The sequence below is a fragment of the Helicoverpa armigera genome, chromosome 16 (genome assembly GCF_030705265.1).
Source record: "Helicoverpa armigera isolate CAAS_96S chromosome 16, ASM3070526v1, whole genome shotgun sequence".
NCBI classification, from domain to species: domain Eukaryota; kingdom Metazoa; phylum Arthropoda; class Insecta; order Lepidoptera; family Noctuidae; genus Helicoverpa; species Helicoverpa armigera.
The window spans coordinates 2,274,413-2,289,406 of NC_087135.1; the positions used below are offsets into that span (position 1 = coordinate 2,274,413).

At 36.5% G+C, this 14,994-nt stretch overlaps 1 protein-coding gene across 1 annotated transcript; it reads right to left on the minus strand.

The window, feature by feature from the left end:
- Positions 1 to 2,124: 2,124 nt before the first annotated feature.
- LOC110369877 (uncharacterized) lies at positions 2,125 to 13,745 on the minus strand. Its single transcript, XM_021325475.3, has 6 exons — positions 13,554 to 13,745; positions 8,626 to 8,792; positions 7,469 to 7,685; positions 7,034 to 7,161; positions 6,500 to 6,680; positions 2,125 to 5,934 (listed from the first exon to the last, which is right to left on the minus strand). The coding sequence occupies exons 1-6, from the start codon at positions 13,594 to 13,596 to the stop codon at positions 5,876 to 5,878; spliced, it is 795 nt and encodes a 264-aa protein (XP_021181150.3). The 5' UTR covers positions 13,597 to 13,745; the 3' UTR covers positions 2,125 to 5,875.
- Between the last annotated feature and the right edge of the window lie 1,249 nt (positions 13,746 to 14,994).

Sequence of the window (14,994 nt, forward strand, 5' to 3'; positions counted from 1 at the left end):
AATATTTCTAAAGCTTTTAGTACCTAACACGAATGAATACACATTCGGCCATAAAAAAGGTATACAATAATAAAATAAAAATAAATTCTCTCGATTAAAAAGACGTTCTATCAAAAGAAAGTTGTGTGTGATCTGAGTAGTAGTGTTACTTAATGAATTAATCTTATAATTAGCCAAATAATAAATTCTTAGATGTTAAGTATCTTCTAGTCAATATCACTCATAGATGTGTTGAAATGTGCTAGTTACGACTTTTACGTCAATGTATTTATCGATATCGATGAAAAAATTAATGATTATTATTACCGGTCAGAAAAAGTGGGAATTATTATTGGAATTTGTATCTTAGCAGGAACCTTGTTTTATTAAGATGGTAAAATTTTTGACCCTTTCAATTACAACAGATGTTTATCCCTTAATGTTTTTTTAAACCCAAAAGTTATTTCCATTATTATGAAAATTGAGTCGATTAATCGATGTACTAATATGGGATCTTAGAGTGATCTCTTAATTTAATAAATGAATGATCGGTAATAAAATTTCGACTTTCCGCACAAATCATTCCAGGCCAAGTGAGAGTAGTTTAATTATATTTATGATTACAATGTTAAACTTAAGAGTTCAATTTGCATTTAATATTGTATTGTGTGCCAGATTTACGATGCATTTAATGTAGGATAATTTGTTGTTTTTTTTATCTGTATCTCTATGTATATTCTGTATATTTATGTAAGCAACCTTATCTTGTTGAAATAATTTGTGACATTCCAAAATTAAATGTACAAGATTGGTTTTCATGTAGTTGCACAGTGTAATAAATATGTTTCAATATTCAGTCAACCGAAAAGTTTATATAGGTTCAATTGTTGCAATATTGGTTGGCCTAAAATAATATGTGTTCTTAAATCTTTTATTATCTAAAATAGAGTTAATTTCAAAAAGTTAAAAGTTGTTTTTTTAATGGAAATTATTACATTGTGCACTACAAAACTCAAAACAGCGTTCTGCGCATATCATTTGAGCAAATAATAATACTTAATTAAAGTAAATGTGTATGTAGTGTCTTATCTTGGCCTCCATTGTAACTTCGTACGTAGGTAGGTACTATTGTATTCCCTCGCTAGGCGGGGCGACTGACAGACACCAATGCGTTGGTATGGTCTGGGAAATTCACTGTAGTCAAAATGAAAATTAACTCGTATAAAGACTTCAACGTCAAAAACTTTGAATTTTCAATTTTATTTAAAGAAAGGGGAAATTGAATTTGTAATTTAGCACATAAACTACTAAAATGAGCAAAATTGATTTAATAGATTCCGAACTTTAACTCTAAAGTATGATGTTCAATGCGGGTCGGGATTATTCTACAGATTTTAGTCCCTTAATGTGCTGGCGTCTGTACGTTTAATTTGTTTACGTTTAAAACGTCTGAAATAAAATATTCTATTATCATCCACATTAAAATGCTTTAAAATCAGTCATTTGTATTCAAAAAAGTTTATTTGACTATGGTGAACTTTCTACGGCCAAGTATGAAGGCACTGTGATAATTATCATTGTTAGGACATATGGTCGTGATTATTCAGTCATTCATAATTCCATTTGTCGTATTAATTCGTCATTCGGTGAAAACTCAAGTTGTTGATCGACAACCTATAGGAAATTTAAATAAACTAATATTGTAGAAAACTTGCACATTGCCAAAAATGCTACCTCTGCTGAAAAGACAATATCTTCGTAGGTCACCGATAACAGGTATAATAATATAGAAAAACTTTTCAAAAATTCGTATTTATTTCCGCAACTGTAAGAACAAAATGTTGGCCCATGAATTTGTAAAGTCAAAAATAGTATCAAGCCCAAAAATAAGTCTTGCTGCATGTATTAAAAGTTTTGATAGTGATACAATCACACATGTTAATACAAATGTTATCCATTTAAAACTTTGGTTTGACATACCATGCAGCGAGTTATAGCCTAACTGAAACTATCTAATCGGAATGTTGACACAATTAGACAATAATTCTGTGGTGTTAAGGCAAAAGGGGATGAGTCAAAAAACACAACTTTTCACCAGGGGCTAATCGAAAAAACGCGTGTTTGTTTTGTAATAAAAATGCAGTTTAATCAAAAGTGTATAGAAATAATTAACACAACTCTGTTTTAATTTTCATTTATTAATTTAGTCGTCTTTTATATGTACCCGAAAAATATTTTTATTTCTTAATTATTAAAATAATTGACATATCTCCTTTTTCCGTAACACGGTAAAAATTAAAAAAAAATCCTAGAACGACTCGTCTCTTTATTTGCTATTATTATTTACGTACATACCTTTTTTTTTGGCAGGGGGGAAATCCTCATGGACTTCCCTCCACCTGGGGTCGGTGGAGGGGGTGTGCCAAACTCTTACCGGCTAAAAACCCACCCAGTGTTGCCTTCAATTACCTATTGTCGAGGGCACGGGTATCGCCAAAGCATTCTTCCGCACCCCCGACAGGTATTGGCCCCCCAGATGTTCAAAGGCGGGCCCCGTCAACCTTTGTGGCCGTCACCCAGCGGCCACAGCAAACTCCACTAAGAGATGCGCGCGCAACACAACGCCACCGTCTCGAGGCCTGTTTCTGATCGGACGACAGACGCCCCTAGTCTGTCGCCCGCAGGCCGCGCCCTATGGTGGCCGGAGATTAGTCATTCTGCGACGTCCTCCACGTCTGCTGCGGGCGGGGAGAGAGGAAGCAGCTTCTCTCTCCCTTTCCGCCGCCTCCTTTCAAACCATCACATCCTCACAAAAGGATGCGACGGCGTTCCATCCATCTTCGCTGCCGACCATGCAGGACACGACAGCCGGCAGCGAAAGACTTCCCGCAGCGTCTACTGCTGCCGCTAGGTCACGGCGCTGCGTTGCCCCAGATGCCACAGTGGTGGCATTCGGGCGTGGGCTCCCGACCGATGCGACACAGGAACTTTCCGAAACACCCATGTCCGGTAAGGACCTGTGTCAGCCGGAAGCTGAGGGCGCCGTGGCGTCCCTCCAGCCACTCCTTCAGTATGGGCCTTACCGCCGCGAGAGCGGCGTGCCATGCCGTGGGTCGCGCAAGTCGCTGCTCCCATTCCGCAATGAGGTCTTGGCGGAGCTCTGAACTGCGCAACTCAACTTGCCGAGGCACGAGGCGCTCGGGCCGCCCCACCGCTTCCTCGCGCCATGTATAGAGTGACGCGAGGGCTGTCGGTCTCGATCCGGCTAGGAGGCATGCAGCTTCGAAGGAGATCGTGCGGTATCCTCTTATAACCCTGATGGCCATCGCTCGCTGTGGTCTTCGCAGCACTGGAAGGTTGCGGGCCGTCAGGGTGCTCGCCCACACTGGCGCGGCGTAAAGCGCCATCGCCCGCACGACCCCCATCCGGCAGGAGGTATTGGGTCACCTGAGGTTGGGCAACAAGCGTGAGAGCGCTAAAGCTGCGACCAACAACCGAGGAGCGAGCCGCTGGAAGTGTGGCCCGAAGTCCCAACGACTTTCGAGAACGAGTCCCAGGTATTTCATTGTCGGCTCCACAGCGATGGTAACCCCTCCCACCACGATACTGGACCCCGGAGGTGGCTTCTTCCTTGGCCCATGGAAGCAAAGGGCCTCGGATTTGTGCAAGGCCACTTCGAGGCTAAGACCTACCCACGACCTGCGCGACACTGGCTGTGGCCCGAATGGCCGCCTGCCGGTACGTCTACCCATGTGCTGTGACTAGCGTGTCGTCAGCGTAGCATATCACGCTGACGCCGTGGAGAAGCGCATCGCGCAGGACCCAATCGTAGCCAATGTTCCACAGGAGAGGGCCAAGAACCGACCCCTGAGGAAGAGATGTTCTGACGAACCCATCCTTCTCGATCCAGGTACACGACAGCTCTTTCGGATAAATAGGCCCCGATTATGCGACGGAGGTACCCTGGCACTCCATGATAACGGAGCGCCTCCTTTATGATATTCCAGGGCAGGGTGTTGAACGCGTTAGCGATGTCATGCGACACCGCCGAAACCACCTCGCCCCGGTCGACTGCTTCCTCCGCCAGGACCGCCAGGACCCTCACGCGTATGCGTGGAGGAAGCAGTATAGCGTCAACTGTTGAACGCCCTTTACGGAAACCATACTGGTTGTCCTCCAGATCCGAATCAGCTCATAATTTAAAGGTTTTAAATTCATCATACTTACGTTAAATCGAACTTGTTAATCCTATTCATTTCTGTAGGTTTCAACACTCAAATTACCCACGTAAACCATAATTTTAGGATTTTTTGCACCGTTGCACTAGTAGAAAGACGTCAACTTCGCGCGCGAAATGCAACTAACGCGGAACGACGAATATGAATTTAGGCACAAGTCGACTTATCTCATTATACCTAATTTTATAAGTAAAGGATCACGTATGCAATAAGAAGATAACTAGACAAAACTCCTTTTTACTTTTTAGGTTTTGCTATTTATGACTAGACTCGTATTTTTTATTGGAGATTCACGAAATAAAATACATTATATTGAATTATCTCCTTTTTACCATGATAGTTCGTAAAATTTTGTACCCAACTGTGTAATTAACTCATTTTTCACAATTTCTGACTCATCCCCTTTTGCCTTAACACCACAGAATTTAACTGAACACATTGCACACTATAAGTTAGCTCGATGTTTATTGCAGCGATTTTACTTATCACGCGTTATTTTTGATGTACAAAACCTATAAGACCAGGTTTTAAAAAGTGTAAAAATATCGATAATAATTGATTAGTGTTGTCAACTTACCAATTCTAGAACCTAGTGAAAGGAATGTTAAGAAAATCAAAATATTCTAAAAACATTATAATAATAGGTGGGCGGGTAACAACTGGCTTTTTCACATTACTTAAAAATAAGTAAATATAAGATACAACACTTAAATCTGTACCATGCATGACACTCCACCATCTTTCAAAAACGTCTCAACTATACTTATGTTCCTAAGTCGAATCTTCGCTTAAAATATATTTTCAGTATTTCCACTTGCTTGCAAAATTGTCCACACGATATTTTACGCGTCCTATGATATGAGTTTTATTTATCGAATTTCAAATTTAAAAGCGGTGCAGTTTTTTTTTGCAAGCAAGTTCATGCCTTTGACCTAGTCACTATATTTTTTTACATCTTATGTATTCTTCCAGTACCTGTGAGGTGCTCGATTATTTTCTTAAAATTACCTTCTATTTAAAAACGTTACGTCCAAAATTTATTTACAATTGTATAGTCACGAATTTTATTAATAAAAATATTTTGAAATGCACATTCATTGCGGGGGACTTTTACCATTGTTTTTCTTTGTCATATTAAAATATAATAATGTAAATGGCAAAGGTCTTCCTCTCATTTAATAAGTAGGTTTTTTAAGTGCATTATATTATACTATGAATTTCAATTATTATAATAGAAAAATAATATAAATGGTAACCTACATTATAAAATGTAAAACAAATAAAAATCTCTAAAAAGAGCCAAATATAATTGTAAAAAGCTGCAGTTGTAATATGTTGGTTTCTTGCCTAAACACAAACAAAAGTACTCTACATACATCCATTTCAAAAATATTGTACTGAAGAATAATAAATGTTAATTTGGGTGAAATTTATAAGAGCCTTTCTCTTGAAAGGCGAAACCACAAAAATATAGAGAATACAGAACAAGTTAAAAACAACGCATTTTCGAAAAAACGGGACTTCTGCAAAAACCAACGTATTATAAATTCAGCTTCAAAAATATAATCAATCGTTCACAACGATATTCAGCCGAAATAAAATTGAACAAATCACTATTTGGTTTTATTTTAAGTATTCGCCCCTGTCTTTAGACTCGATCACCTCAGTCGACACAGATATAGTACCGCCAATACCGTGATGATGCTTGTCAGGGCTCCTGAAAAACATAATAAAATGTTTACTGTTGTAATAGCCTCATAAGGTCGTACCAAACTTTATGGCAGCTCAGAACTAAAGGGCTTATTAACACTTGACTGAATTCAGTCGTCTAATTAAGTTTCTAAATGATTTCATGAAACCTACCTTCCTAAACGTGATTACATTTGGCTGAATTTAGTGACTGAATCATTAAGACCACTGAATTCAGTCAAGTGTAATAAGCCCGATAGAGAACGTTTCTGTGCGGAAACCATTTTTGTGGCGTCACATGCATGGTGCGTATCTGTGCTCTGAATTTAGTTGCGGACCGCTTTTGAGTTTGGCTAAAACTATACGGCGAGAAACAGTACTTTTCGATTGAGATGGACTTTAGCCTGGAGAGATAAATGGCGCTCGTGCGACGGTTATGATACATCTCGGCTAAGTAGGTATTTCCTACTTCATTCGTGTTCTAGTATATTTGCTGACTAGAATGTCATCGAGGTAGCCAATAGATTTCATTTTTTAAATTGGTCTCAACATCTTGTAATTTAAATCATTTAAATAGAGAAGAATATTAATACCTTTATCAACGGCAGCGGAATTATATTGAGCAGAATGCCCGTTGACTGGGTCGCCTTTATAAGTAGCTTCTGGCGTGCAAACAGCAATGAGGTCTGACCGAGGTGTGTATGATACGATTGACCACACGTCCCAAAGCTTTGATGTCGCGTTCCATGCTGTGCCTTTGAATTCATGGGGCATCTGTAAAATAATATTAAATTAATGAAATAAGATATACTTGGTGTGCCTCGCGGTCTACCCGTGTCTAGTGGGAACTACTTCGCTAATCGGGATAAAACACATCCTGTAACCTTCCTGAACCAGTAGGTAGCTCTTGAGATTGGCGCGTCAAGCAAACAAATCCTTCAGCTTTATACTGCTTTGTACTTATAGCTCAAGAACCTTCCTAGATTAATGTTATGGTTTGTCCACACGGTGAAAATGGTTCATAAAGATGATATTTTCACAGTTTTGGCTATGGGTACCAAATGATAATGATAAATAGTAAAATAAGGATCCGCTAAAAGGCAGGATAAATAAATCTGTTTACATACCTTCTGTGAACCGATAGTCCATGTGAGGTTCGGACTAGGTACGCCACTGGCGCTGCAATTTAGCGTCACCCGGTCTGATACATCATTCAATGATCGTACCCTTGTCAACACAGCGTCTGATGGTGGTACTGTAATCAAAATTAAAATACTGATTAATGTGTCAATACATTTTATTAAATAATCGTCTTATTTTCTGTCGGGGTCTGGAAGCCGACCCCAACATAGCTTGGGAAAAGGCTCGGAAAATGATGAAATAATCGTCTTATTTTTAAAAACAAATGACAGCTTTGTCTCTTGCATTAGGATTTCTGCCGCGAGAATTAAGCCCGTGATACGAAAGTATAGCAAATACCTAGGTACCACTATGCCTTATATCCTCGGTCCCTACAACACAATGAAAGAAAACAGTCCCTACTTATCTAAAAACATATTTACCAAAATTATCAACAACAATGGTCTTCTTCTCCATTATAAAGGTGGGCCTTTCTCCTGACACTTCACACTGCAACGTAAAGCTGTTGTTCTGAGGTTGGTACAGTTCGCTGGTGATCACACACGATCCCCTTCGTCTGTCGACTGATGATATCCCGCAGTTGGTCACGACGCCGTCTTCTAGGCGTCTGATCATTAGACTACGCTCAAGGCCATCTATCTGTGTAAGGAGAAAATAAGTCATGGTAGTAGATAACTACATATTTAGTAATATGTGACATAAGGTTTACTCTGGAAAATAAGTGGATACGCTTATTTAGTGACTTTTGCACTTACTGCGGACATTTTAAGTTAGATTTTTACGATACGTTCAATAAAAACGCTTTTTTCGGTGCTATAAAAAGTACCTATGTTAATCTTTCATAGGGGCTTTCATTCTTTTATTTTAGCTTCATAAGTACCTAAAGTATTAGTTAAAGACAATGGATGCAATTTATGTAGGTAGGTAGGTAGGTACATAGTTAGACTTTTTGATTAATTGAAGACTTTTCAGTAAACTACCTAAATAATAATAATAAGCTACCTAGGTAGATACTTCTACTACTTAGGTACTTACATTCTACTTGCGAAGATTATCCACGAATACCACAAAACATTTTAATCCTCCGTAATTGAAAAACATCCAACAAAGGCGAGGACTGTCAAATTTAGAGCACTCAGTAACAGGATGTTTGGTGGCTGACCTTTTGTAAGCAAAAATTTAATCATTTTGATCCGTTTAGGGCCGGAAGGATGAGATAATACGAATATGCTACCTGTATATCTACTCAGGAGCAATTACGTTGAATTATCCTACGTACTTTCTACGCTATACTTTAGAGCGAAGAATTTTTTTGGTATATGAACCCTAATTTGGTCGACTTAACTGGTATAGATACCTACAGGATACCTAAATGATGTTGAATACCAGTATTACCAACCTATACCTATATGACATCGGCAAAAGGTGTAGTTAAGGTACTAGGTACCTACACTACACTAGAGGGGTAATTCGAAGCCAACATGATCCTAAGTACTAAACTCTTGACTTTCTAGATTCTTGATCTATTCCTATAGCCCTACTCAGCGCGTATAAGTTTAGTCACGCGCGTATAACTTACCTCTGGCCTAAAAATCATGAATTGCTGTCTATTGAGGTACAGTCGAACTGACTGCAAGTAGTCGCGAGGTGGTAACTCCCAGGTGCAGTTGATCTCCCAACCAATGTCTTGCTTCCAAGACCTTGTTAAATTCACCTCTAGACCTGAACTTGATACTCGAGCTGCCACTGGAAAAACAAGAAGATATAGGTAGTAAATAGATAAAATCTTTGCTGGGGTTATAGAAAACTAGTTGGTAGCCGTGGTTTTACAAGCGTCGCATGGGAACTATTTTCTGTAGGTAACCGTTTAACACGTTCGCGTGAGCAATCTCATTTTTAAATGTTGGTACTGTGGCGCACCTTTTTCGCACACAAAATTAAACCAAGTCTTAAGACGTCCCGCCGTTATACGTAGTCTTATAATCTGTGTTATGTGGCGCAACGTTATTTCACGTCCGACGTCTATAAACGTTGTCGCCATCACATAGGTCTGACATGGTCCGTCAAAATAAATATGACAATCTAGAGGCCGTCGTACGACGTTGGGCCTTTTCATACTTATATCAATACGACGTTGTCAGACGTTGCTTACGCGAACGTGTTAAAAGATAGACTATGAAACTCTCAAACTCTCAACAACGAATCAAATAAAATGAATGAATTTTCAAAATCGGTTCAAAAACCAGATATTAAAAAATCTGCGAACAAAAATATCATGTTCCTAAAAAATCCAGCATTTTTATGAAAGGGTTTTGAATAATGAAACTAACAAAGCACTTTTTTGTTTTTGCCTAACTGCTCGTAAAAAATGTCAATCATAAAAAAAAAACAAAAAAAAAAAACTAGAAAATCGAACGTTTCGAACGTGGAGTATTTCATATGAAAACTGTTAACCTTTTACAACCTTTTGTATTAGGCTGTAAAATAGTACAAAATAATTTAATATTCACGAGCAAATTAAACAATTAATCAGGTGAATGCATGGCCCAGCATTTTAAAGTGTAAAGTCACGCAGGGTAGCCATTTAAATGCACGATCAAACACATGATAATAACGTTAGCTACTGTGACTAAATTCAGTTGAAAACCACATACATAAATATTTTACTTTGTTAAAAATTCCACGAGAGTTTCATTTGAAAAGGGCCCATTTTAATATTGCATGTTACTTGGAAATTCGTTGGTGATACTGATATAAAGTGATATCATGGAATCCGACGCCTAGTCGATGGCTCTTGTAAAATGTCGGTATTACATTTTTATCGCGCAATTTTGATGCTTTTGAAACATACCTACATAGTACAAGCACCTATGTGTATAGCTTTAAAGATATGTGATCCATTCATAAATATGTATGACACACACTACATTGTAAAAAATTGGCTCAAAAGTCTACATCCCTACTTTTGTGATTATTGTTGACTGCTTTTTTCTCCGAAAGCAAATGAAACCACGGGATCCACTAGTAAACTATTAACACACTGTCAAATACAACAAAACATAATCGATCTTACCCGTATAACAAGCATGTTCTTATTGTACTACAAAAAGAACAATTTACCACCCTCTTTACTGAACGTCGCCGCGTCGTCAATCAAATGATTCCTTGTTATGTTTTGTATATTTTTGAATTAAACAAATTATGTTAGTCGTAGGGGAGTTTGTTCTCATTAACTGATGCTGTTGGCTCCTTGGGCGATCATGATGGCAATACAGATAGGGGAAGACGATAGATGGAATGTGTGAAGGATGATTATGATTGTCTTTTGTTAGAAGTGTTGAGTTGTCGAAATGAGCAGAATATGTCTGTTCCATGAGTCATATGTGATACACACCGATTGTTTAACTATTGTGTCTACATCGTGGACAGTAAAATGGTTAAAGCTGAATCGCCTTATTATAAAACGTGGTCTCAAAAAGTATCAGCTTTAGTGATTGGTTATTAGTCCCTCAAATTTTTTCAAGACGATAGTTTAAACCTAGAATTAAAGACAGAACTTTTTTTATGACAACGTGTTTTAATAAGATGGAAATTGATTTTCTAAGTATATGTAGCCAAGTATAGAATCGATTGATAATGCAGGTTTCTCTTCTGATTATTTTGTAATGCCTATAAATGGCAAAAAACGTGTGCAGATCAAAGTCTACTTCTAAGAGGCTACTCGCCCCTTAGTTAGCTGTCTGTAAGAGAAAAGGCGCTGGTGTAACTACCGTTCCTACATAGAAACAATTATACTCCCATAATGCTACTCCTTATTGTATTTTAAACAGTTAGGGCGCAGCAGAATAGTTAAGATCTACATAATATCTAATTGCAGCCGACGCACAAACAAAGGGAACTAGCCAGTCGTTTAGACATCTCATCTTATGTCTTAATTCGCTCAATTGGTCGGTCGCGTACTCTTAATGCGTAATGTACCATATTTGGGACTCGGAACATTATCCGGATGGGAAGAAATTTTCGGTTTCGGTCATATCTTCTTGGCCTTAATCGGGTATAAGATGATACTAAGTTTGTTACTATAGTTTTTTAACGGTAAAGTAGTTTTACTGGTAAAAGATATATATTATCGTCCTTTCACAATATATTAAGGGGACCTATGTAGTTTAATAAATTATGTATTATATTTAACAGCAAATATTGGCAGGCAAGTAATATAACGATTCCCGAATTTAACTTAGTATTTAACCTTGTCGATTGTATTTATTAATCCCTTTTTCGTGAACGGTGCACAATCTTTCTAATTGTGTAAAAAGTACCTAATTGCTAATCGATGATATCATTTTCTTTATCAATCTCAGCTTTAGTCTCGGTCATAAATGTTTTAATGACGTCAAGATTCATCAAACGTACATCGGAAAAGATCTAACGACCAAGAACTTAATAAAAGAACTAGTCACTTGAAAAAAAGGAAGCTTCTAATGAGCGAAGGACTGTCCCTTTAATAGGACAGACTTTATTAGCGCCAAAAAAAGATTTTACAAAAGGAGTTATTTATTATTTTTTTTTTAATACTCTCTATTTATATTTCCATCAGTATTTATTAGGGCTCGCTATAAAGAGAACTTAATGCCCCTCTATTGCTTGGTATGATATTAAATAATTGATTTTAATTGGAGTTTATTAAACATGTGCGTGCGACGTCTACTACTGGGAAAAAATGTGCAACTGTCCATTAATAATGCAGACCCTTTTATGGGTTTAAAAAGACATTATATCATATGATTATATTTTTAGAATAGATAGTGAATCATCTATAATAGTCCAACTGGGAAATACTGAAAGTTTTAACACTAAAATTAGCACAAATAAATTTTGGGTTAAAGGGAAATATTTTTCTTAACGTACATAGGTACCTTGTATCTTAAATTTAATTATATTTGGCTTGAAGTTCTCGATACCTCAAATATGAAAGGTTTCTGATAAAACCACAAAATCTCTTTTGTTACAAAAATAACAAGACTTTAATCGACAGCCAAATATGTTTTCGAAATAAATTCGTGGAAAAACAGCGTTAAACACCACGTGAAATGGGGAGATGCATTGTATTCGTTCATCAATTAAACAGTCTGGGACATTCCGATTCGAGTACAATGAGCTCACGGCTTTCCAATTTGTCATTCATATAAACATGTATGTGATGTGTATATGACAATCATTTTATGTCCTTGTGTAAATTACCATAAAGGACATTTAATTGCGCTTAATTAATTATAAATTGCGATATAAAACTGAGTACCTATACAATAAACTGCGGGTATAACCATTATTTTTTCAACTTAAGCGAAAAAAATATTTGCAACGAATGCAGTTTTAAAATGAAATATTGATTGACATAACAATAGCTTACAATATTATTTTCAAAAGCGTTCTGAAAATTTTAAAACCTGAATCTGAATATTAAACCTTCTCTACATGGTACATTTCATCCTTTTAAATACATTTTCATACATAGAGAAAGAATTAAAATTCAGTGGTCCAGTAGGTACCTATAATTGTTAAACATGGGCAAGAGAAGCTACGCAAAATTCCGAACGACAGATACCTAATATTGAAAAGCAAAGCAACGACATATCCCAACCGCTTTCGCCGAAGATCAATGGCGTCCTAACTGGAAAATATATAGAAAAGATTTATAGTAAGCACTGACAGTTTTGTAAGCCGTTATTTATGAGAACCATTGCAGGTAACCCTTTTCCATTTTTACGGCGAGGACACGAAGCTTAATCTTCGAATAACTTTAAAACACGTCAAGTTTTAAAGTTATTCGCAAAACATGGGCTGATGTATGCTCACTAAAGTTGAAATCTTTTTGTTATGGGCAAAAATGCTGAATAAATTATTTTATTGCAAATGAAACGCAAAAGTTCTCGCATACTTAAAGAACTTTAAAATAAAATATATCTAAGATGTAACCGTTTTTGTGACTCATACCCATAAACTAAACTATGGTTTCCGAAATCTGAAAGAGGTCATGGAAAATTATACTGAAAACCCCGCTCTTTATGTAAATTACTCAAAAAGAAATTGCTCCTTTTTATATCACCTTCCTAGAATAGACTTAGAAGACCCGCACAATTATTACTTACTCATAATATTATTTATTGAAAACTAAGCTTGTAAGATTATTTTTTCATTCATTTTCTTGTAAGGTAATAATATGATAGAAGGACAAAAAGATCGTTGGAAACGAAAACGTTATGATAAGCGTAAATAGTGATTCCCATCTAATTAAAATTGTGGCTAAGTAAAATTTGTTAGGAATCAAAAAAATATGAAAGAAAATTACACCGATAACCGTTGTAACCTTAGCTTCTTAGAAATAGATATATAGATATATACCTAATATAAATTTATTAATTAACTATTAAGCAGAATTAAATAAATAACGAATTAATACCTAAAATTATATTAATACTTTATACCAGTACAATATTTTATTCTTACCGAAAACCAAACAAAACAATACACCAGTCGTTTTAAATTCCATTTTGCTTCAACAATAGTCCACTTTTCAAACTATAACATTCACTAAAACCACTATACAACAAAAAAAAAAGAAACAATTAAAACCTTTTTGTTATAAAACCACTAGAACATAATACAACATAATATAGGTGCGCTTGACACGATAGTTTAATGTGTACTGGGAAAGATGCGCGCGCGACTGTGACGCGTCATTGTCGATTCGACCAGTATAGGAGCGGCTTTTGATTGAATAATTTGAAAAACGCTGTTGTAAAATTCGCTATAGTTTAGTTCAAGTATTTTTCGCTTCGTTAAAATCATCTTTAGCTTCGTTTTTTTAATCATTTAATGAAAATTGTTGGCCGATGTAAATAAATAGGTACTTTTCATTTGCTTGCCAAAGTCAATTCTTGTATTACCTACTTCTTCAATTATCTTGCATTTCTAAATTAATAAATGTGTGTTACAATGGCATATTAACGTTAACCACTCGAATTTGAATAATTTGGGCACTTTTTGTCATAATTTCTCATGCTATATTTCAATCACTTACTTCCATCACATTCATTCAATATTTAATTGAAGGTTGTGGCTATTTGGTATTCACCCTCGCTTCAATTTGGGCATACTTTTCATATTGCATGGTCTACCTTGCTAAGTACTTCCAAAACAAAAGAAAGACGTAACACTCAAAGTAGTTAACAATTTCATTTGCACCCCTTTCAGGACCTGTATTTACGACTCCTTATCAAGTCATTAAGACCATTACATGACATTACGTATGTAAAACATTGAAAACCTCACGTGAATGACGTGTTGCAAAGAAAAAAAAGGTAATTGAATACCCGATTGTTTCTAGTAGTTACGGGCGATGCTTTTAAAATAATAGCTGTAATAATAGTCGCCCACTAATTGAATGAACGTGCTGTAATCAACCGGCACTTGTACATGATTTTAGTTCTAATAGATTCCATTCACGCCATTACAAAACGATTTCCAACTCATTGATTTTAATTCTATAAGCTCGTGTGTAAGTTTGTGTTTGGTCCTTTCACTTGAAAGGGTTTGAAGGACCATCTTGTAACTATAAATGGAGATATTTTGCATTAGCTTTTTTTTGAATGATAATGATATTTTTACAAATGTGTTCCATAAATTCTATTATTTTGATGAATATTCTGTGAACTGAAAAAAAAAAACTTCAGCATTTGACAATGTAATGCAATTGCAATCATAATTTTATTTACAGTTTTTTACCTTGTCTTTCGGCAAATAAATACGAAAAATCCACTTTGTTCAATTGGATTAAGAGCTTAACATTGCATTCGGGCGTAACTATGAAATATGCAAATTGCAGACTCAGGCGCATATTTTGGTCCGTACTCAATATTTCCGGAGGGATTTTCATCTGGTCCGTCCG

Bases quoted from the DNA above. Each gene is read 5' to 3' on its own strand.
- LOC110369877 (XM_021325475.3), bottom strand. From the start codon at position 13,596: ATGGAATTTAAAACGACTGGTGTATTGTTTTGTTTGGTTTTCG. The intron at 7,162-7,468 runs GTAAATATGTTT...TTTTGATTACAG, and splicing joins CATTGTTGTTGATAATTTTG to TACCACCATCAGACGCTGTG. The intron at 5,935-6,499 runs GTATTAATATTC...TATGTTTTTCAG, and splicing joins TTCCGCTGCCGTTGATAAAG to GAGCCCTGACAAGCATCATC.